Here is a 22,693-nt window from a genome sequence, read left to right on the forward strand (position 1 = left end):
TACATAAACATGGTTTCAGCAACAATAAAAATAATTCAATGAACACATACCCAGAAATCGTACAGTTCGCCGCACCAGTGGGTTTATATAGCAACAATCTCCAGTTAAAATAGTTTTCTCCTGGTTTTCAAAGTCCCGTGTGGCTAGTTGTAGGCAAAACACAGCAGTTTCTCCAACTATTATCTTGCAAGGAAATAAAAGGTTAAAGAACATTAGAATTTAACAAGTATACTGTAGAATAATCTTATTTTTAAAAAATGCAGAAAAGTAACTCCTTTGAGTGGTAACAATCTCAATATAAAACTGAATCATATTTGCTTAACTAAACTCTTTTATTAGAACTTTATATACACAAGCCATCTTTCTCTTAATTCAAGAGAGTATTAAACCGATAAATTATGAATACAAATGGACCATACCATTTTTGTCTTCTAAAAGACTTCATTAAAATACACACACACACACACACACACACACACACACACACACACAAAGGATCTTTGCTTTAAGGACACACTCATTTATTTTTGGTATGTAAATGAATTCCATGTTTTATTTTTAAGTGATTGTCTTGTTTAAATTTGCCACTGCCAAAGAAATCACAATGATTTTCTGTGAAAATATTCTTGAAAGGATTGGATAAAGACATCCTAAGGTAAAATTATATTAATACTTTTATAACAAGAAAAAATCAATTCACATGTGTTTGGCCTTGAGATTATCCTTCACCAAAATCTCATTATTCTATTCTGAGACAGTATTAAAAATTATAGTCATTAATATATTTTTTATACTTTAGTATACCTGTGTCATTATAATCTTCATAAAAAAACATGAAACAGAAATATTATCATACTTCTTTTATAATTGAAAAAAACAAGATTTGGAACTCAAATGAATTGCCCAAAGCCACAGAGCCAGTAAGGAGAAAAATTGGGTTCTGGTACAGATTCTTTGCTCTACAATGCTGATTTATTAAAGGACTAATTTATTAAAGAAGCTGCCTATTTTCCATTGGTGTTTATACCATTTGCAGTGGCCTGTAAAATCACCCAGAAAGGTATTAAAGCCTGTGTTATTACTCCATTTTATGGATGAGGAAATGAAGGCTTAGGGATGTTAAATAATTTGCACCCCATCAGGCCAATCAGAAGCTAAGCAGAAATTGCTGACTCAGCTCCAGATCTTTTGATGCTCTGTGTGTGTGTGTGTGTGTGTGTGTGTGTGTGTGTGTGTGTGTTAGAGAGCATGCACATATGAGCAGGGGAGGAGCAGAGAGAGACAGAGGTAGAGAGAGAATCCCAAGTAGGCTCCACGCTGTCAGCACAGAGCCCGATGCAGGACTTGATTCCACCAACTGTGAGACCATGACTTGAGCAGAAATCAAGAGTCACCCAAGACACTGAGTCACCCAGGGGCCCCTTGACTCTACTTAACACTATGGTCAACAACACTAGAAATGTGATTAAGAGAAAAGAAACTGGAGCCAATTGTATGTTCCTTCATTTGTTATTGTCAAGGTTAGTTTTCAGTACATCTTGTCTGGGGTAAGTAAAGGTACTATATGAGGAGTCCCTGATATCTTCTGGAGAAATGCTTTTGAGGTCTTGATGAAAAGTAATATCTGTAATTACAAAATATTCAAAATTACAGGTGAGAGATAAAGAAGGAAGTCATAGGAGATTAGATGTTGGACCTAATTCTACCCCAATATAAGTAATTATAAAGCATTTCTTAATTTTTCTTCTTTCTAACTTCTGTTTTCTTACTATATCTCTTCTTCCAAGGAGGTCAGGGTTCAAGGTTAAATCAGGGATTGAGCTGAATTATATTAAAGGAATCTAGTCTTGCTTATCTGGTAAGCCTGGATTGAATTAGGAAAAAGGCTGGAGTTTATAGCCTCCCAAATTCCAAAATTTTTAACTTTGGTAAAGTAGAGCAGGTGTGTGATGAAATGGTTCATCCGGCCTAAAGAGGCACAAGAGGTATTTTCTATGGGTTCCTTAGCTGCCACCAGAGTCCTAGGAGAAACTGACAAATAGACTAGCTGTGTGCCTGACATCTTCTTATCTTCCTTTCTGAATCACTCCTCTGCTGCCCTTTGAAAGAAGTTACTTTCTGAGTTTTCAGTTTCACCTTCTTCCAGGTGTGTTTTGCCCTAGAATACTCCAGACTTTAAGAACCTATCATCTACTCCACATCATGTGCTGCCCAGCTCCCTGCTGGATTCTGTCCTCTCAGATGTCTCTCCTCACAGCAGGTATCAGTGGGCTCTCCACCGCAGGCTGGCTCTACCCCCTTGTACACTGACCCCCTCCAACGAGGTCTGTTAATACACGAAACTCCCTAGAATGTAATAGATACCCAATAATTCTTACTAAATGCATGCATAAATTTCATCCTCATTAGATCAGAAAGTCTCAGTTAGCCTCTGACCTTTTGCCTGATTCCCAATAACCAACTTCTGCCTCAGTGCTGTGATGAAGGCTCTACCCTACACCTTAGTTCCTTCCTATGATCAGATCCTTCATGCTCAGGCCCTGACTTGATAACTCGTTTGGTCACCAGGTTCCTACTGGACGAACAGCTGCCTTGTCTGGGCCCCTCCTCCCAGGGCTACACTTCCCAGTTTTCCTAATGCTAACCCCTTGCCTGGTTGCATGTCAGCACATCGTGCACTTCCGAATTTCCTATTTGTGTCTTCAGCATATCTGCCAAAATGCTGTCTCAGTCAATATTGCTTGGCTGCTACTAAAAGAAACTCTTTCAAACTGGATTAAGCAAAACTGAGAATTTACTCTAGGGTTGGAAGGTTATCTCAGAACTCAAGGGATGGGGCTCAGCATTAGGTCCAGGAATGGAAATTCCTCAGGAGTCCAGGCAACTATTCTCCTAGCCTCCCTCCCTGTCTCTGGAGTCACACTGCCTCTTACCTCAGCTCTTCTCTCAGTGCCTGACTCATTCTTTCTGCAAGCCAGTTCTCCTTACTTCCTAGCATATATGATGGCCCCAATGGTTTCCAAGAGCCCTGTTTTGAATGTATCAGCTCAGTTTAGGGAAAGTTCAACTAATTAGATTTACTGAACCCCAACTCCAAATTCTAAGAAGGGAGTCAGCTTGGGATGGGTGTTTCTCCTCAAACAATTAACCAAAGTTAAGAAGATGTGTCACGGTGTATGAAAACTGCCTCTGTGGGTAGAAAGCACAGTTCTAAAAAAAAAAAAAAAAAAAAAAAAAAAAAGGAGTTGCAGTGATGTCTACTCCAATTCTTATCCATCACATCTTGCTGGACTTCACCCCATGATAGTTCTTGCTCTAGACTAGCCCCTTCCACCATGTTCTCTGGATACTGTGTTCTGTGTGCCTACAAGGACTTCATTTCATCAAACGGAGGTGCCTAGACCCCAGTGTCTGCTTTCCTCCAGTGGGTGTGTCTACTTCACGTGCTCTAGCTCTGCCCCCTTCCTTATGATACCTGTGGAACTCCTCATCCAAATCATATTCTCTCTTAACCTCCCCCCATGCCAATTTCCTTAGTCAAAGCTCCCACTGTTTACTACTATCAGACAAATTCATGTAATGAAAAGAAAACAAGTTTTTTTAGAATGAATACTTAGATGACTTCTGAGGTAAAAACTTAGTGCTTCTCACTGCTATTTAAAGAAAGCGTTATAATCTACTTGGGTGGACACAAATGAAATAATTAATAATGGTACAAGCCTGAGTTTTAACTAATTTGGACAATAACCACCAGTAGCACATTTAGGAAGAAATGTTACTGAGTCACTGAGGGCATGTGAGGTGGTAGTAAAATGTGCCACTCAGATTCTCCTACTGCAGGGAGGCTTTCCAGCACAGGGGCCCGGCTGCTGCTCCACTATGGCCGCACTTCCTGCAGGCTCCTCCTAGCAAATGGCTAAGTAGGCGTGGTGGAGGTATGCAGGAAAGCCTATTCCTCAGATGTGGGATACCTCCAGTTGGCAATTTTGGTTTGAAAACTGCCTATCAGCCTGGCCAAGTCTTTCCTGAAACCGTGCTGTATTCTGAGGTGCTTGCCACCCAATTCTCCTCCCCCCCACCCCCGCTTTCTTTCACAGGGGTCACACCTCCATCATAGTCTGAAGGCTCTCCCAGCCTTCTCTGGCCTACCTCTCCCCAAACCTTTATCTTCTATAGGTGTTTCCCCTGACAAATCTCTTGTGCATCTCATCACTGGTGGGGCCTGCTTCTAGGAGAATTCAAATTAACATACCATCAAAGAAAGGCAGGTGTAATCCTGATCACTCTTTTTTTTTTTAATTTTTTTTAACGTTTATTTATTTTTGAGACAGAGAGAGACAGAGCATGAACGGGGGAGGGGCAGAGAGAGAGGGAGACACAGAATCAGAAGAAGGCTCCAGGCTCTGAGCCATCAGCCCACAGCCCGACGCAGGGCTCGAACTCACGGACCACGAGATTGTGACCTGAGCTGAAGTCGGACGCCCAACAGACTGAGCCACCCAGGTGCCCCATAATCCTGATCACTCTTAAAGAAAGGGTGGACAGATGTTACCTGATAGATGAAGAGGATTTAGACACAAGCCTAACCAGGAAGGCAGTGTTAGAAGAGGCATGAAGGTAGCCCCTCCTAGTAGCTCTCAACATGGCCTGGATAGAAGCTAGAGAAGACTGAGTCTGCCTTGAGGGCAAAAGGTCTCATCAGTAAATTACAAACCTAAATTCTATGTTCCCTGGTATTTTATTTTGGTTCTTTTTCTCTTGTCCTGTCAGAAGCCCTCCTTGGAGGACTTTATTCCACCTAAGGTATTCCTAACCCTTGGCACTCCAAGGAATCCTAGATATTTCTCTTTTCCTTGACCTCCAGACAAGGACAGCAGGTCTCCAACTACTTATTCAAACGGCAATATCTCAACATGCTCAGATCTGCATACTGAAGTTCTTGAAACCTTCCCATCCAAATGAAATTAATCTCTCCCATCCTGAACCTCCTGCCTCTCCGTGTCACCATCTCAATTAACCCATAGTCCTTCAGTGGGACACTCAGGCTAAAACCCTCATACCATTACACACCATGCTGACACCCATGTCCCCCCTCATTTGCCTCTCTCCATCAGTTGCTAAATCCTGTTGCTTCTGTATCTCAATTATATTTTGAATATGTCCATTTTTATCACTATTGCCACTTTAAAATTCAGTCCCTTATCACTTCTTTCCTGCATTAATAGCATCCTCAGAACTCACCTCTGTGCTTCCATTTTTCTGTGGTCTTCAAGCCATCTATTGCCAGACTGATGTACTGAAAACAAATTTGTGCAATCCAAATTTCCTATTTAAAATTTTCAGTGTGTCTTCACAGCCAAAGGAATAACAGGAATTGTCATAAAATATTGTTTACAGCTGAGCCTAAACCCACTTTTTCAGCTTCTGCAACTCTTACAGCCTCCACACATGGCATGTTCTAGCCATAGCTAAACATTTAAATTCCCCCAACATACCAGGCATTTCCATACATCCAGACTTTTATACTTGGTCTATGGCTTAGTATACCTTGTTAGGCAAGGCAATAATTTAAATATTGCCTTCTCTCTTGCAACTTTATGTCTATTCCTGGTACAACCCATCCCTCCTTCTGTGTGTTCCAGTAGCAGTTTGTACATTTATTATGGTACTTTTCACATGATTTTATAATTATCAGTAACATCTGTCTCTTCCACTCAACTGACAGCTTCTCAGAAGCAGGGACTGTATAATGTTTATTTTTATACTTTTGTATTAAAGCACGGTGACTGGCAATTAATGTGAATGGCTGTAGGAATGAATGAATGAAACCCAGCTCGATCTGCCCATATTATAGATAAGAACACATATCCAGAGAGAAATAAATAGAGAAGTTAAACATGCTTGAATCACACAGTTACTGGCACAGCCAGAATCTGAATCCAAGTTCAGAGCTATCTTGGCCACAGCCTCTGCCCAGAAACTTGTAAGCATTTCTTCCAATTTTCCCAGGTTAAGCCAGCTTAGCCCCTGTCCCCATTCTAGGTCACACCCTGGAGCTCTACCCCATCCCTAGCATTTCTATAGTTTTAAGGGGATGTGTTGGGGCACAAAGCACCTCATAAGGACCTCTAGAATCCTGGGGTCTCCAGATATAAACGAATTGAGTTTAGAAAAAGACTTTCCTCATCCTTTTGACATACCTACCAAACTTCCAACAAATTCCAAAGGAGCTTTTTGCTACCCTTTCTAACTTTTCTGTTATTTTTTTGAGATTCCGTTTTCAATGAAATTTCTTCATGTTTCCTCCGCATACCCTTCGTTCTTATGTGGAATCAAAGACTGGTGGTTTGGTTATTTTTTCACCATTATCAAGAAGGAGTTCTTAACCTGGAGTCACTTGAGTCCTACTTCACTTACGAAGCAGGATGTACACACACCCTCTTTCTAACTGACCCATCCACATGTTCATCCCATCTTTGAGGAGAGAACTGGTATGTGGCCCGATATCTTATCTATTACCCTGCTTGGCAGTGAGTAAAAAGCCTCATCTTGCTGATGAATAGCAACCTACAAAAATGCAGAAGCAAATCATAAATCCTCAAATACAAATGTTTATAAACATAACATTGCTCTCATATCTCAATTCCCAGAGGCTGACCTTCTGTTATCTACATTCCTTAATGACAAAATACTGAAGTAGGTTTTTTGTAGGGAGATGAAATCACTGTAGACTTTCATCAAATGCCAAACTCCAGGGGCGCCTGGGTGGCTCAGTCAGTTGAGCGTGACTTCAGCCCAGGTCACGATCTCACAGTTCGTGAGTTCGAGCCCTGCGTCAGGCTCTGGGCTGATGTCTCAGAGCCTGGAGCCTGCTTCCGATTCTGTGTCTCCCTCTCTCTCTGCCCCTCCCCCATTCATGCTCTGTCTCTCTCTGTCTCAAAAATAAATAAACATTAAAAAAAAATGCCAAACTCCAAATAGCTTTACGTTTTCATTTATAAAACCACAATTAGAAATTCCTCTCTCTTTCAACTGGTGATAATTCAAAGATACCCGTGCATCATTGGTTTGAAATTGGTACCAGAACATTTTAGATGTAATGCAGCAGTATAGAGTCCATGCAATCAGTGTGATGGTACGTGGCATGTCTCATATTTCAGGTGAGAAATAGTATCTATATGTGAAATAGTATCTGAAAAGCAACTTTATCCATAAAAGTATAGTCATGGGACACACTTAAATTTTAAAATGTAAGAAGGCATTGAATTTATATTTAGGTTCCTATCAAACACATTATGCATTCTTGGTTATTACACAGGCACATGTAAAGAGAGATCTCATTTCCCAACACCAATTTCAAGCTAGCCAAGGAAAGTTCTAAGCCATACCAAGAGGTAAAAAGCTACCCCGGGGCGGGGGGGGGGGGGGGGGGGGGGGGGCACCTGGGTGGCTCAGTCAGTTAAGCATCCGACTTTGGCTCAGGTCATGATCTCACAGTTTGTGGGTTCGTGTCCCATGTCAGGCTCTGTGCTGATAGAGCCTGGAGCCTGCTTCATATTCTGTGTCTCCTTCTGTCTCTGCCCCTCCCCTACTCGTGCTCTGCCTCCCTCTCTCTCTCTCTCTCTTTCTCAAAAATAAATAATCGCTAAAAAAAAAGTTACACTGGGTACTATCTCTTTAAATTTGTGTTATGATGCAGAGAATTTAAGGTTTCTCTAGTGTGTATATGGATTCCCAAACTCTTGCTAAGGTAGCTGCTAACTTCTTGAAATATAGTTTCTGAATGGAATTGAGGTTAGGAGAGAGGAGAATTATAGTAAAACCTTGGTTTGTGTGCATAATTTGTTCCAGAAACATGCTTATAAATCAAAGCACTCATATATCAAAGTGGATTTCAAGAACCATTGGCTCAGTTGTGATCATGGCGTCCCTTACTACTTGTATTGCAAGACATAGCTCGTTTATCAAGTTAAAATTTATTAGAAATGTTTGCTTGTCTTGTGGAATGCTCACAGAACAAGTTACTCATGATCCAATGTTTTAATATAGTTGAATTCAGAATTACTGAAGAAGTAATATAGTTACTGATACAATAGTTGCACAATCCTTACCAGTAGGTAAGAAACTATGGTTATGTTTTTCTATAAGTACATATATTTCATAATTTGACCACAAAAACTTGTGTTCTTACTTTCATATGATAAAGTTGCTGTTGGGAAGTGGCTACCTAGTCCGGACCAGCATTCTCTGCAAGCTTGGTGCTGGGTGACTTCTACCAAAGGAACATTAGGATCAATGGTGTATGTCAGCTTCAGATCAAAAAGGAAAAATCATGTGTATCTTCTCCATGTTCTCTCCCCATCTTCTGGCTGGAAGCAGGGACTTCTCTGGGTCCAGGGGTTGTTGGTGACATAAGATGGAAGGAGTCTAAGTGCCTCAATCAGTAGCCCTACAGTGAACTATTACATGAGTGAAAGATAAACTCTAAGGTGTGACAACAGTGAGATTTGGGGGTTTACTTGTTAACAGCAGTGAGAACTTGCTAATGTCTTTTTTTTTTTTTTTTTTAATAAAGAGGGAGTGAATCTCAGGCTCAGTTTTCATTGAAAATTATAACTGGCTAGAATTGAAAAACACTGGTTTTCAGTATGTTCATTTTATGGTTAGTTTCTATTTCTAAATTGATATTGGTATTTCATTTATGGTAATGATATATTTTCTTTTACAATTTGTTGGTAAAGTGGATTGATTTAAAGAAAAGGTAAGTGATAGTTGAGGTGGTATGCAACTGTGAGAGAAATCATGAATAAAAGCTAACTTAAAGCTTCTGCATGGCAAAAACAAAAAAACAATAGGCTAACAAAATGAAAAGGCAACCTATCAAATGGGAGAAAATCTATGCAAATCATGTGTCTGATAAGGGATTAAAATCCAAAATATATAAAGAACTCATACAACTCAATAACAAACTAAACAAAAAATGATTGAAAATGGACAAAGGAATCAAATAGACTGTTTTCCAAAGAAGACCTACAAATGGTCAACAGGTATATGAAAAGGTGTTCAAATCTCTAATCATCAGGGAAATTAAATTAAAACCACAATGAGATAATCACCTTAACACCTGTTAGAACGGCTATCATCAAAAAGACAAGAGATAGGTGTACCTGGGTGGCTCAGTTGGTTAAGCATCTGACTCTTGTCACAATCTCGGGGTTTTGTGGGTTTAAGCCCGGTGATAAGCCCCACATTGAGCTTCGCAGAACTTGCTTAGGATGCTCTCTCTCATTCCCTTTCTCTATGTCCCTCCCCCACTCGCTTTCTCTCTCTCTCAAAATAAATAAAGGAAAAAAATATAAGAAATAATATGTGTTGGTGAGGGTGTGGAGCAAAGGGAACCCTTGTTGGTGGGAATGTAAATTGGTACAGCCCCTATGGAAAATAGCTTAAAACATTAAAACCAGAACTACCATATAAGTCAGCAATCCTGCTTCTGGGTATGTATCTAAAGGAACTGAAATCAGGATTTCAAAGAGATATCTGCACTCCAATGTTTATTGCAGCATTATTCATAATAGCTAAGATGGAAACAACCTAAGTGTCTGTCTATGGATAAATGGATGAAGAATATGTGGTGTATACGATGGAAAATTATTCAGCCATGAGAATGAATAAAATCCTGCTGTTTGCTACAACCTGGATGAACCTTGAGGGCATTATGCTAAATAAATAAATCAGAGGGCCAGAAGGACCTATATTGCATAGTATCACTTATATGTGGAATCTAAAAAAAAAAAAAAAAAGAGTCAAACTCATAAAAACAGTGAGCAGAATGGTGGTTACCAGGGGTAGGGGTTAGGGGAGGAGTAGAAAGATACTGGCCAAAGGGCACAAACTTCCAGTTACGAGATTAACAAGTTCTGGAGGATCTAATGTACAGCATGGTGATTACAGCTAATAACACTGAATTGTATACTTGAATGTTGGTAAAAGAGTAGATCTTAAATGTTCTTACCACACACACACACAAATGGTAATTATGTGAGAGGACAGAGGTGTTACCTAATGCTATGGTGTTAATATTTTGAAGTAATACATAAATCTATCAAATCAGCACATTGTACACCTTAACGTTATGCAATATATCATTATATCTCTATAAAGCTGGGAAGAAAAAAGATTGAAAAGGAAACTAAATTACATGGCATTTACTAGGTATTAGGGATTGTTCTAAGTACTTTGCAAATACTTACCTATTTAATCTTTAAAACAACCCTATAAGGTAGGTATTGTTATTAAAATCCAGCTACAGATGAAGAAAATCAGGCCTAGATAAAGTAAACTATCGAGGGCTGGGTGTGGAGTGAACAGCTAGCATCTGAACCCAAGGCAGTTCATCTTCTGAACCCATGCTCTTAATCTGTACATGGTAGTGGAGGTGGTTAAGACTGCAGACATGTGGCAACCAGAAGGCCCCCACATTCTGGGGGCTTTAGTGAAGCAGTGGGTCAAAAGGCAGCTTACAGAGAAGGAAATGAGGCCAGGAACTGGATTTGTTCCCTTGAATTAAGGTTTGCAGTCTTCAGGAGACTCCTGCTAAAATATACATAGTATATTTTATATACATGATAGGCAACCTATCAAATGGGAGAACTTATCCCATAGGATAAGAAACACACAAAGCTGTTATCCCCACCACTGTGTGGGACAAGCTTATTAAATCATTTTTAACTTGTGAAGCCAGAGGATAGGTACATGTCAATTTTAAGAATGCTCTATAGGCAGTGGTTTTCCAGTGAGGTCCCCAGACCAGCAGCATCAGCAGCACCTGGGAACTTGAAAGAAATGCAGACTTGCAGGCTTCCCCGCAGACCTACCATCTCAGAAGCCTTGGATGTGGGGTCCAGCCATTTGTGTTTTAATAAGCTCTCTACTGGATACTTCAAGGGCTCTAAAAGTCCTGATTACCACATGTGTTACATTTTTCAGGGATATTTTTAAAGGAATTTCTAGATATTTATTTGAACAAATAATTATTATATATTTGTAGGGTGCAAAGAGCTGTTCTAGGCATTGTAGTGAAGGGTGGGGTTATAGAAGGCAAGGTTAAATGAAACCTAAAATTAAAAAAAAAAAAAAAAACCCCGAAGTTCTGACTTTCCACATGTTTTAAGTGAGACATGGAGAGATGAAGTGTCCTGACAAGCCACTCGCTGCTCAGCGCCCCAGCACATGCTCGTCCTCTGGCTTACTTCTCACCATGCCAAATCGTGCACTTCTCACTATGGCTGAAATGCTGGGGGTGTCAGAGAAGCTCACTGCACATCTGCCAGTACAGACACACTCACTACACTGATGAATGACTAAAGAAGGCAGGAGATAAGAAAAGTAAGTACTGACTGAGGACTGAGTATGCAAGTGGCCAAATTTAGGGTTCCTTTCTGGAATAATCTTACAGAAAGGGATCCAGTCTTCTTCAACCCCATCTAGGAAGTGTGGTCAATGTTAAAAGCCCCCCAAGCCCGAGGACTTGGCTGGAGCCCACCATGGAGAAGGACCACCTGGAGTGTTTTTGCTCCAAGCACTTGTCTCTCCACAGTAGGATAGTATGAACCATTGCCTCAGTGTCTTCATCTATAAAATGAAGATAATAGAAATAATGCCACCATGGGCTGTTGTAAGACTTCAATAATAGAATTGTTATAAAATTTTTAGAACAGGAGCTAGCACAGATAGAATAAGAACTCTGCAAATTTTAGCTGTTATTAGATGATCCTGAATGTTCTAGCCAACTCAGATCTGTGATGGCTTAGTGTTCGTGGTAAGGAAATCTGTGATGCTTGGTATAGGATAATAGAGTAGTTTGACATGTTGGGATAATGTGAAAGTCCTGACACTAATTTTGTACTGCATGCGTGTGTGTACATGTGGCTGGGGGTGAGGGGGGAAGTAGCATGATCATACAGAAAAAGGAAGCATGGTTGGTCTAATGACAAGACACAGATTTACACTATGCACGTTCTTTATTTTTAATGATGAGAAGTTTGTGCAAACCAATAAAAAACTCCTTTGCTAGTTAATTAAATTGTACTCGATCTTTATATTTGCCCAACCATTTACATAAATGTAGTGAACATGAGCTATAAGAAAAATGAACTGGGGCGCCTAGGTGGCTCAGTCAGTTGAGCATCCCTCTTTGGCTCAGGTCATGATCTCGTGGTTCCTGAGTTTGAGCCCCGCATCTGGCTCTGTGCTGAAGGTCAGAGCCTGGGCCCTGCTTCAGATTCTGTGTCTCCTTCTCTCTCTGCCCCTCCTGCACTCATGCTCTGTCTCTTTCTCTCAAAAAGAAACATTAAAAAAATTAAAAAAAAAAAAGAAAAATGAATTATGAGAACACTATAATTCAAAGTCACTTTGCATACTTGCAGTTTTAAAAAATTTAATATAGAACATCAAATTCTTCATGGTCACAAATCTAAGGTAGGCCAGTACTGTTATGATGTATCTGTCATTCCTCAAAATGACATTCATAATTAATGAAAACTAGTATACAGCTTATTGGCTTGCTTTCTAGCTCTTCTAAAATGCACATTCAAATTAATTTCCCCTGTTCTTTATCAACAATAAAAAAACATGATAAAATTCAAATATTCTTTGGGAATTTGAGATAATAGAGTTTTCAGAAATAAGCCTTTGAAGCACAAGCAATAATTAGATGTCCCTATGTCAGTGCTTCTAAAACTATTTGCAGCAGGACGTTAAATGGATTTGGGGGGAGAGGAGATACTCCTGGTCCAAAAAAAAAAAAAAAAAAAAAAATCAGCTAAAAGCTACAAATTCTAATCCTCCTCAGAGATTCACAGTGCATATTAGCACATTAAGATTCATAATTTCTGGCTGCCCCCTGACAGCATTATTTTACTGTCTTTATTTTACAGATGAGGACACTAAGGCACAGAGAGTTTACATGACTTAACTAAGGTCATTCAGCTAATAAGTTATAAAGTCAGGATTCAACTCCATGTAGTCTAGTTGTGGAGTTAAACTTGACATTACAATGTATTTTTTTTAATTTTGCTTTATTTTAAGAAAGGTCTGGCAGTCTAAGCCTTCTTGTGTGAGCTTCTGCATTTAAGATGGTAATTTTCTCCCAATCAGCTTTCCCATATGACCAAAAGCATGACAATCTGTTAAAGAAAACTGTTAACTTTACTGCCCAGTGTTTCCCAAACTCATTTGATCTTAGAAATCTTTGTTCTAGGGACAATCCTAAATATTTGGTGAAGCTAGTATCCCAGAAACACTAAGGAGAGTAAGTGAAAGCAAGTCTTCCTTTTCAGAGGAGAGAAATTCACATGTAGGAAAGATTAGTATAGTTATTTATGATAACTAAATGAAAGCATTTGGGCTCTTCAGAAAAAGGAAAGCTGAAGAAGGCTAACTTTATAAAGTGATGACAAACTCATTCACCATTTCTCTGGTTATTAGGAAGAGGAGAAAATAATAGCTCATACAAAAGAAGACAAGTATTAAGTCACACAAGAGAGAAAAGTATTATTCTAAACAGTGTCACAAGTGGGAAATAAAAAGGCATTTAAGTGCAGCACAAAGTGGCTAGGGAACAACAGTGGGATTTACCTGACCTTTCCAATCCAAGAATAACATTCCTTTCCTACAGCACAGAAGAGTCATACTTTGCCCCGCTGGACTTCCCTGGGGTGTCTGCTGGCAGCTGAGTCCGGGGAGAACCACCAAAGGGACCTGAGCCAGTGTGGTAGCTCTTCATAATTGCCTTGTGGCAGACAGTATTTCTATCTCTATTTCACCACCCCCTCTTTTTTAAGGAGAGAGAGAGAAAGAGAGAGCGAGCTGGGGAGAAGGGTAGAGGGAGAGAGAGAGAAAGAATCCTAAGCTCAGCTCAGAGCCCTTGGCAGGACTGAATCCCACAACCCTGGGATCATGACCTGAGCTGAAATCAAGAGTCAGAGCAATCCAGGCGCGCCCTCCACCCCTGACTTTTTTTTAATGTTTATTTTTTTGCTAGTTCAGAAAATCTATACTGCTGTATGCTTCAGATTTCTTCTGCATTGAAATATAAGTTTCTGTTGTACAACAGGACTGAGTTATTAGTGGTTATCTTCAAGCACCCTACCCACATTAAGGGAATATGCACCTGATAGACTAAACTGTGATACTCCGATAACACTCCTTTTCATGAAATTAGGCTTTCGAGGTGACAGCTCTGTCTGGGAAAGCAGAGAGAGCATTCCTTGCAATTTCAAATTCATCATACAGATCTTTCCCTGGAGGCCATCTTCTTCCGGTTTTCTTGGCTTTCATTTCTCCCATCTTTAAACAGATTGCCAGAACAAATGTCTTTTAAGGCCACTCATTTTTACTGGAAAAAATGACTAGACATTTGAAGGACTTTATTTTTAAAACACTTTCACAGAAAGAGTAAATGTTGATTACATAGGAAATCCTTATATTTTACTAAGCCATTAAAAATGTTTGATGAGAACGCACAAAGAAAAGCATGATTGAGACCCAAAAATAAATGAATGAGATGAATCTTGGAACATAAACTCATTTTGCAGTCTGGTCTCATTTGTTTTTGGTATGAGTGCAACTTTCCAGCTTACTGCTCATGGTGTATTAGGAAAAGGTATAATTATAATTTAAATGTGAAACCCTAATAGCTCTGGTTCAGCTGAATTTATTAAGCAAGCCAATTTAAGGGCTTCTAATATATAATGGGAAGTACATTTTAGAAAACAGATTATTATTTATCTCAAATGCCTTTAATTTAAGCTTATGATACATGTTTATTATATAAATTCATTAACATATTTCCTTTGTTGTCATTTTTAAAAGTGACATATAGCACTTACCACAGACCAGGTGCTATTCTAAACACCTTATGTATATTGATTTGATTTGGTCCTCACAACCACCCTGTGAAGTAGGTATTATTATTCCTTTTTACAGGTAAGGAAACTGAGGCATGAAGAGGTTAAGTAATTTCCCCACAGTCTCTTAAGTAGTAACTGGCAGACCTGAGATTCAAACCCAGGCAGTGTGACTCTACATTTAGTATTATATTTATCATCAAAGATTTTTTCAGGAATGCAGCCAAAGCACTTTATGAAACACATATTAACTTACTTATCATTCGATGCCAACCTTGATATTATTTTATTAATTTGCTTTATTTTAGGAAGGAAAGCCTAGGAGTTAAAGCCTTTTTATCTAAACTTTTGTACTTATGGATATAATTTCCCCTAATATGCTTTTCTATGTAAAGCACAAAGATAGGAGTCTCTTCTTTAAAAAAAAAAAAAAATAGCCAAAAAAATAGGGCTTACAGATAAGACTGTCCAACAAACAGTAACATTTATTCAAACAAAAGTGGAGGACAGAGTTACAGAGGACAGAGTGCAGTGGGGCTGGGAATATTAATTTTCCAAATGTGTCCTCAATCTGCTGCAATTTATTTTTACAATCAGCCTGTTACCCCAAAATGTTACTTTGAAGGCTTGGTGATGGGATAGTTTGGTGGGATGTTCAGATAACATTAACAGGAAGTTCATTTTAAGAAAGGCAAAATTTTGAAGAAAAGTTATAGATTTATATTATTTCTCAAAGGCATAATGATTAAATATTTATTTTCAGAAGCTGAATAGACTAGTAGAAGTCTACAGAACTGATGTGAAAGCCTGTTGATTTGAATTATTAAGGGAGAAGAAAGTATGACTTTGAAGTCCACTATCTGTTCCATATATAACTTACTCAGCTTCTGTGCTATTTTCCCACTACCACTCCTTACAAGATTCAGATTATCTTACACAGGTATTTGAATGTGCATGTAAAAACCTGCCCTCAGGTAAGACTGAACCCTTGACTTTTACTCTTGGACGGAATTCAATCTTATCTAGCCCCTTCATCCTTTGGAAAATTTTTTCAAATGTCCAAACCATGCATAATCTTAGATTCTGCTTCTTTATTGAGTCCTATTGTAGGCTGTCAAAATATTTGGAGTCATCACATCTCAGCAGTTAGCAAGAGTGTTGCTGAAAACATAAAATGCCAGCCCCAACCCTTGGGCACCAAGATCCATAACTCTGAGCAGCAATATCCAATGAAGAGTTTAGAAATGGTATTCCTCTGTTCTGTTCTATTTTATTCAGAAACCAAATGAGTCTTTCTGATCCTTTATTGCATGGAATATTTTCATGTTAATAGTGTTGGCTCTTTCTGATGTAGGCCCAGGGGGTGCTGGGACTCCTGTGGTCCCCCCATTGAGACCATCTGTGTTGTGGCCTGGTGACAACATTTCAAAAGGTAGAGCAAGCCCCCATCTGTACAGTCCGCTCCTAACCACTGTGCAAAGTACACAAGCACTGCTCTGAACACTTTGGCTTCCACCTGACTTTCCCACAGAGGATCTTGGGAGGTGCTGAGCCTGAATAGACCCTGAGTGGGAAGAATGAAAGTCCCGTCCTGGGCATGAAAGAAGATCCTCCGTTAGCAGTCTTTTTGCAAGCCCCCCTTAGTGTCATAGCACATTTCAAAATCACAGTTTTTTGATCTACTGTTTCTCACATTTCACAATTGGCAGACATTTTGAGAATTCCGCAATTCAGTACCAAAAGGTAAATTTGTAACAGGTAATTGAAATCCTGTGAATATTTGAGTCCTAGGAATATGACTCAATGAATATAGATAGGAGTCCAATGAATACAGGACTCAAATACTTGAAAAAACATTCCCTCAAAAAGCAACAGGAAACAATTCTACTTAATGAGCAATTCTGAGCACAGTTTGCTGGCCAGCAGTTTTAGATGGCTATTAAAATCTCAATCAAGTTTTCTTTCAAAATCTTAATTATAATCTCTCCATATGAACTCAAGCAAAATAGTATTGAAATGAACCTGTTACGTGCGGGGCTGATCATTTTAAATGTTTATTTAATATCAGTATTTATAATTCATGACAGTATTAGAATATTCAAGTGAATTCAAATTCCTCATATCTGAAAGAAAACTAAACCCCTATTTAATAAACATTGATTGAACCCAAACCTACATGTAGCAGACTTTGTTGTTTGTCTAATCAATGTTAACTGTCCATCTTCCTCACAGAGTCTTGATTTTGTTCAGTTATCAACCTTCTCTATTATAGCCACAGTCTTCAGGGAATCATGGCCATCCTTAGCCTCAAAGGATGAATGATTTGTCAAGTCCTGGTGGCTCCATCTGTTACTAACTTATGCCTGGGCATGAGTTGAAATTGTGCTCAAGGAAGATGAGGAGATCTTTGCTAGGAATGGTGCCTCCAAACATGGGTTCTTGCTTTTATCCTTCTGCTAGACATCATCATCGTTGCATGTGATTTCCAGAACAAGGGTGGTCATTGTGCAATCATGAGAGGAGCCAGCCAAGAGCAGAGCAGACACATATTATGTCAGGGTGGAAAGAGAAGAGAGATCTGGATCTCTGATGTGTTGTTCAGATACTGAATTAGTCATTTTTTGAGCCATCCTAATGGCACTCCCTGTGTGTGACATAATAAATTTTCCTTATTGTTTAAGCGGTTAAGTTGTATAGAAAAAGCAATCTAATTTATACAAAGAGTATGGCCTTGATCTTGATGACGGTAGGGTAGAGAGTAGAAGGAAAATCTCATGGAAGTGGATGTTATTGATATGGCACACAACTTAAAAGGATAGAGCTATGTTTCACAAGCAAACTTAAATATATTTGAGTGCAGACTGGGGAATAAGACTGAGAGAAGGAACAGGAAAAAGAGCTTTACAGGTAGCGTGACAATATAATTTATCATCCCAACTATTACACTTTGGAATGTGAAATGAAAGCTTAGTAATATTGATATCAAAACAACAGGAATAAACCGGGACTGACCTAGGCAAACCAGGACACATGGTTGACACAATTACAGACCAAAGGAGACATAAATAAAGCCTTGGAGGAGGAAAAGTATAGGATGTCCTTGAGAAACAGTAAATGGCCAATTTGGCTTGAGTGTAGACTAGATATGAGGACTGGTGGGTGATTATCATGGAACAGTTATGTAAATTTCTTGAGATCCAAGTGAGAAGGTAGTACTTCATTTTGTCCACAGTGGGAGGCTATGCAATTTCTGGGCAGGGGAGAGGTATGACCAGACCTCTGCTTTGGGAAAATCAATCCAGAAGCAGAGGAGACTAGCAAGAGGGGGAGAAGTCCGGTAAGTCACTATTGCAGTAATCCTTCCAGGTCATGATCCGGGCTTACAGCAGTGGAAAAGCAAAGGGACACATGCCAATAATGAGGAGAGGAGAGCAGAAGGAAAGAAAGGCTTAAGGATATATTTTGAGATCTGCTACAACTGGAGAATGGAAAAGAGAAGCAAACGAAGGACATAGAGCAGGAGTGTCAGCGAGATGGAAGAAAATGATCACATCAACTAGCCCAGGACAGGAGACAATTTCAAGGAAGGGTGGGAAGGTGATCCTTGAACAGGGCTTCGGTGTTTCAAAGAAGTGGAAGAAGTGAATGTCCAAGCAAGAAGGTTGTTGGTTGGTGACCTCCAAGACAAGGCTTAACAGTGATGAAAGCATAAAACTTTTTCATGTTTCCTTTGCCTTTCAGAAAATCTTGTTAGTTGAATCAGTGCAGCAATTCCCCAAACAGTTCAACCTTAAAAGACCTGACAGTGGGTTCAACTGAAATAATGAAATCAATTCGGTGAGTAGCAGGTAGGGCTCTGACACAGATTACAGGTGTGTCATCCCACTTCACTGTCAGCTCTGCATCACCCCCTTCACAAAGCCAGAGTCACTTAAATACTTCTATCCCTTTTGTCCCCAAACTAAGCTCAGATCTACCTGATCTCTGAAAACCCTGACCTTAGGCAGGAGGGATTGACACAACTATAGCCCAAGGTCTGTGATTCAGTATCAAATCTTTGTTGCTGATTCAGGTGGAAGTAGAAATACAATTCCTACTTTGGGCCTGGTTTCCACTAGCTGATCTCTGTTCCTGAGACTCTGCTTTGGTCACCTAGTCAACACCCCTATTCCCTCTAAGGATGAGACTACCTGTTCCCATCTGTCTTCCAGGCATTGGAATTCTTTTGCTTAACTCCATACAGCGGCAACAGATTTTCCTAACACCCACTGGCTCCTACATTCCCGGACCTGTGTTGTGTCCAATACCATGCTACTACTCCCCACTGGCCTCCCTGACACACTTTCCCAGAATACCTGTCTTCTGTAGCTCTTCCTTCCATCGGCCATGTTCTGTGGCAGGAGAAGATGCCCAAAGCACCTTCGAAGGAAGTCTACCCTTCTGTGTCCATTCCTCAATTTCTATGCTCCAGCTCTTCCTGACTTAATCTATCCCATTGGGTTACACAGTGGGTCTCTGCCTTACCTGATACATGGTAATAGGTTTTTGTATCCAATCTCACCTTTGCAAAGGGCATCCACGCAAGAGGGAACACTTGTAAATTGGTACCAGAAGAAAACAGATTCTGCCCTATCCTCATCCATTAACAAAAATCATGGCGTGTGATTCATGTACTTGGAAATGTACAGGAAGCGGAGAGAAGCACTGATCCATGAACACAGATGCATTCAAGGTTGCAGCAGTATTTCAGTGCCAATATTTGCAGTACGAATAAAGTTGTCAACAATGATATTTTGGTGACAATGCTTGAAATAAAAGCACAAACACAGCCCATGCATAATGTCAAATAGTAAAGTGTTAAGTTCTCCGGATGTGTACCTAATCTGATCTGATGCCTCTGGTAACTGAACACAAACACAGACATAAGCTTCTCTTGTATTTTCTTGGAAAAAAGATTGGCTGGAACCCAAGAACATGAACATAATCAATATCTTTCATAAAATGAAGGAAGAGAGGAATGCTTCCCTATTTCTAAGACACCTGGGCCCAAGCTCTACCACACCAACAAAGAATAAATAATATGTCTTCTTGAGGACAGTGATGGACATCATATGTTAACGTCTGTCACTTTCCTACACAATTTTCCCACTGCATTTGTGAGATCCTTTCTATTGTTTAACCTCCACGTCTAGCAAGTTGCCTAGCATATAACAGATATCCACTAAGAGTTGTGTGAATGAACGAGGAATGAAGGAAAGAAGAAAAAAGGGAAGGAGGGAAGGGAGGGAGGGAGGGAGGGAGGGAGGGAGGAAGGAGGGAAAGTAGGTAGGTATATATGACTATGATAGAACTGCAGTCTTTAAGGCACTTGCTGCCACTATTCATGCTGAAGATAAGACATAATCCTATTATTTAAAAAAAAAACAAAAACAAGAATGCCTAACAGGTCCCATGAATAACCTTTCCCCACAGCTTCTTTAACATATACAAAGAGTTAGCAAAAGGAAGAGTCAATGGGGAAGAATCCACCACAGCCATGAATCTTTCCCTCCCATAGCTAGACAATATGGAAAGGAAATCTGTAAAATGCCCTGTTCCAAGTTTAAGTTTCAAAAGTATTCTAATATTTTCATATCCCCCTCTCTTTCCTAACCTTGAAAAAAAAAAGTATTTTATTTAAAATGGTGTTTTGGGTGCCTGGGTGGCTCAGTCAGTTAAGCATACGACTTCTGATTTCGGCTCAGATCATGATCTCACAGTTTGTGGGTTTGAGCCCCCTATCAGGCTCTGTGCTGACAGTGCAGATCCTGCTTGGGATTCTCTCTCCCCCTCTCTGTCTGCCCCTCCCCTGCTCGTGCTCTCTCTCTCTGTCTCTCTCAAAATAAATAAATAAACATGAAAAATATTAAAAAGAACAAAATGGTGTTTTAAAAATCATATTGTAAATAGTTACAGTAAACCAAGTGTTTGTTAATTTGAGAAAACACCTTCAAAAATCTCTTCAGGTGTGTCTTCTCAAGGACAGATCAAAATGATGCATATCAGTCCAACAGTTTTCCCCTCACTTAGAGGAAAAAGTAGACTAGGAAATGACTAAGTTTCTCTAAAATAACAGGGGCAAAAAAGGCTATATTTGTACCCTGTGAATATGGTTGACACTAGCCTTGAGCACTTGGCTACTGATCACTCAAAAAATGGCTGGTACAATTTGAGATGTGCAGTAAGTATAAAATACGCACTGGATTCAAAGACTGTACAAAGAGCCATGGGAAATAATTTATTGGTAAATTGTTATATTGGTTACCTTTGAATAGTTTGGATATATAAGGTTAAGTAATATATATTATTAAAATTAATTTCAACTATTTTTAATTTTTAATATTTAAAATTGTGACTCCTATAAAACTTAAAATATGGTTTGCATTATATTTCTATTGGATACTATGGAGCTAAGTTCTACTTTAATATCCCTTGGCCCATCATTATTGCAGATGGCTCACCAAATCCTGGGTTTTCAGAGGAACCAGAGCAGAGGGAAGAGCTACACAGGCATCATGGGTACAGATTTTTAAGCTTTTACTTACCATACATATCTAATTGATCTTGTAAGGTAGAAATATAAAATTAAATATGAGCAGAGCTTTTAGAAAACTTTCTATCATGTTTCTTTATTACAGTGTCTTAACCTTTAAAAGATAAAATGGTCTATGACACAGGTTCCACTAAACAACCGAGCATACATTTGTCGATGGATTAAATAAATACATGTGAAACTCTAGTTGTTGTATGGGTATTTTAATGAAACTGCCCTGTTGTTTATCATGTTCCTAGATTAGATCCAGCTCTGACATGTCAATCACATCTGCAACAACCCATTTACTATCCATTATTCCTATGTATTCTAATTAAAACAAACAAATCAAAGGAATCAACTCACAAAATTTGTCTCCTTTATTTTTTCTACCTTCCTTTCTGAAAGCAATGTTACCATTCTTTCTATGAACATGTGCTAATATATTTACAATTTGGTTTTTCTTGCCCATGATTTTTTGCTGATCAACTAGGATTCTTAAGTAACCTTTTTATAGACCCAGCTATTTAAATGCAGCAAGTTCAATAAACTGTTCTTTTTTAAAACTTTTTTTAATGTTTATTTATTTTTGAGAGACAGAGAGAGACAGAATGTGAGCAGGGAGGGGTAGAGAGAGAGAGAAAGACAAAGAATCTGAAGAGGCTCCAGGCTCTGAGCTGTCAGCACAGAGCCTGATGTGGGGCTCGGACTCACAAGCTGTGAGATCATGACCTGAGCCAAAGTCGGATGCTTAACCGACTGAGCCACCCTGGCGCCCCTCAATAAACTGTTCTAAGTGAACCAATTCCTTCCTTTATCTAGTTCCTCATCTTGACATTATCTAAGCATACCTTCTTCCTAGTATGTTTTTAATCAGGTTAGTTTCCCTATAAATAGTGGCTAATACTTGGAGATAATTTGCCAAGGAAGGGATGGCTAATCATCTGATAGGGAATTGTTTTCTGCATAGAGAGAGCTCTTACAGAACATTGACATCAATATAGTGTATACATTTACTGTAACAGATGAAGCTTTTGGAAAGTACCTGTAAATCAGTCTTACAAACCAGTAACCAAAAATAACAAATGATAAGAGGATAGTGGAAGGGCAAGAATGCTCTTTCAAAATGCCTGTGCAAAACTCAATCAAAACTACCTCTGATGCTATAAGCTACAAAATAGGTCATAAATATAACTTTGAACAAAGGTTGTAA

General features: G+C 39.2%; 1 protein-coding gene across 1 annotated transcript in view; it reads right to left on the minus strand.

Moving 5' to 3' along the window:
- Positions 1–22,693, minus strand: part of PLPPR5 (phospholipid phosphatase related 5) — a 122,909-nt gene that overhangs the window by 81,836 nt on the left and 18,380 nt on the right. Inside the window, exon 2 of the mRNA XM_042953007.1 lies at positions 51–183. Within this exon, the coding sequence (XP_042808941.1) occupies positions 51–183 (133 nt within the window). The remainder of the gene's footprint in view (positions 1–50; positions 184–22,693) is intronic.

This window comes from Panthera leo, chromosome C1 (assembly GCF_018350215.1).
Source record: "Panthera leo isolate Ple1 chromosome C1, P.leo_Ple1_pat1.1, whole genome shotgun sequence".
In the NCBI taxonomy this organism is placed as follows: domain Eukaryota; kingdom Metazoa; phylum Chordata; class Mammalia; order Carnivora; family Felidae; genus Panthera; species Panthera leo.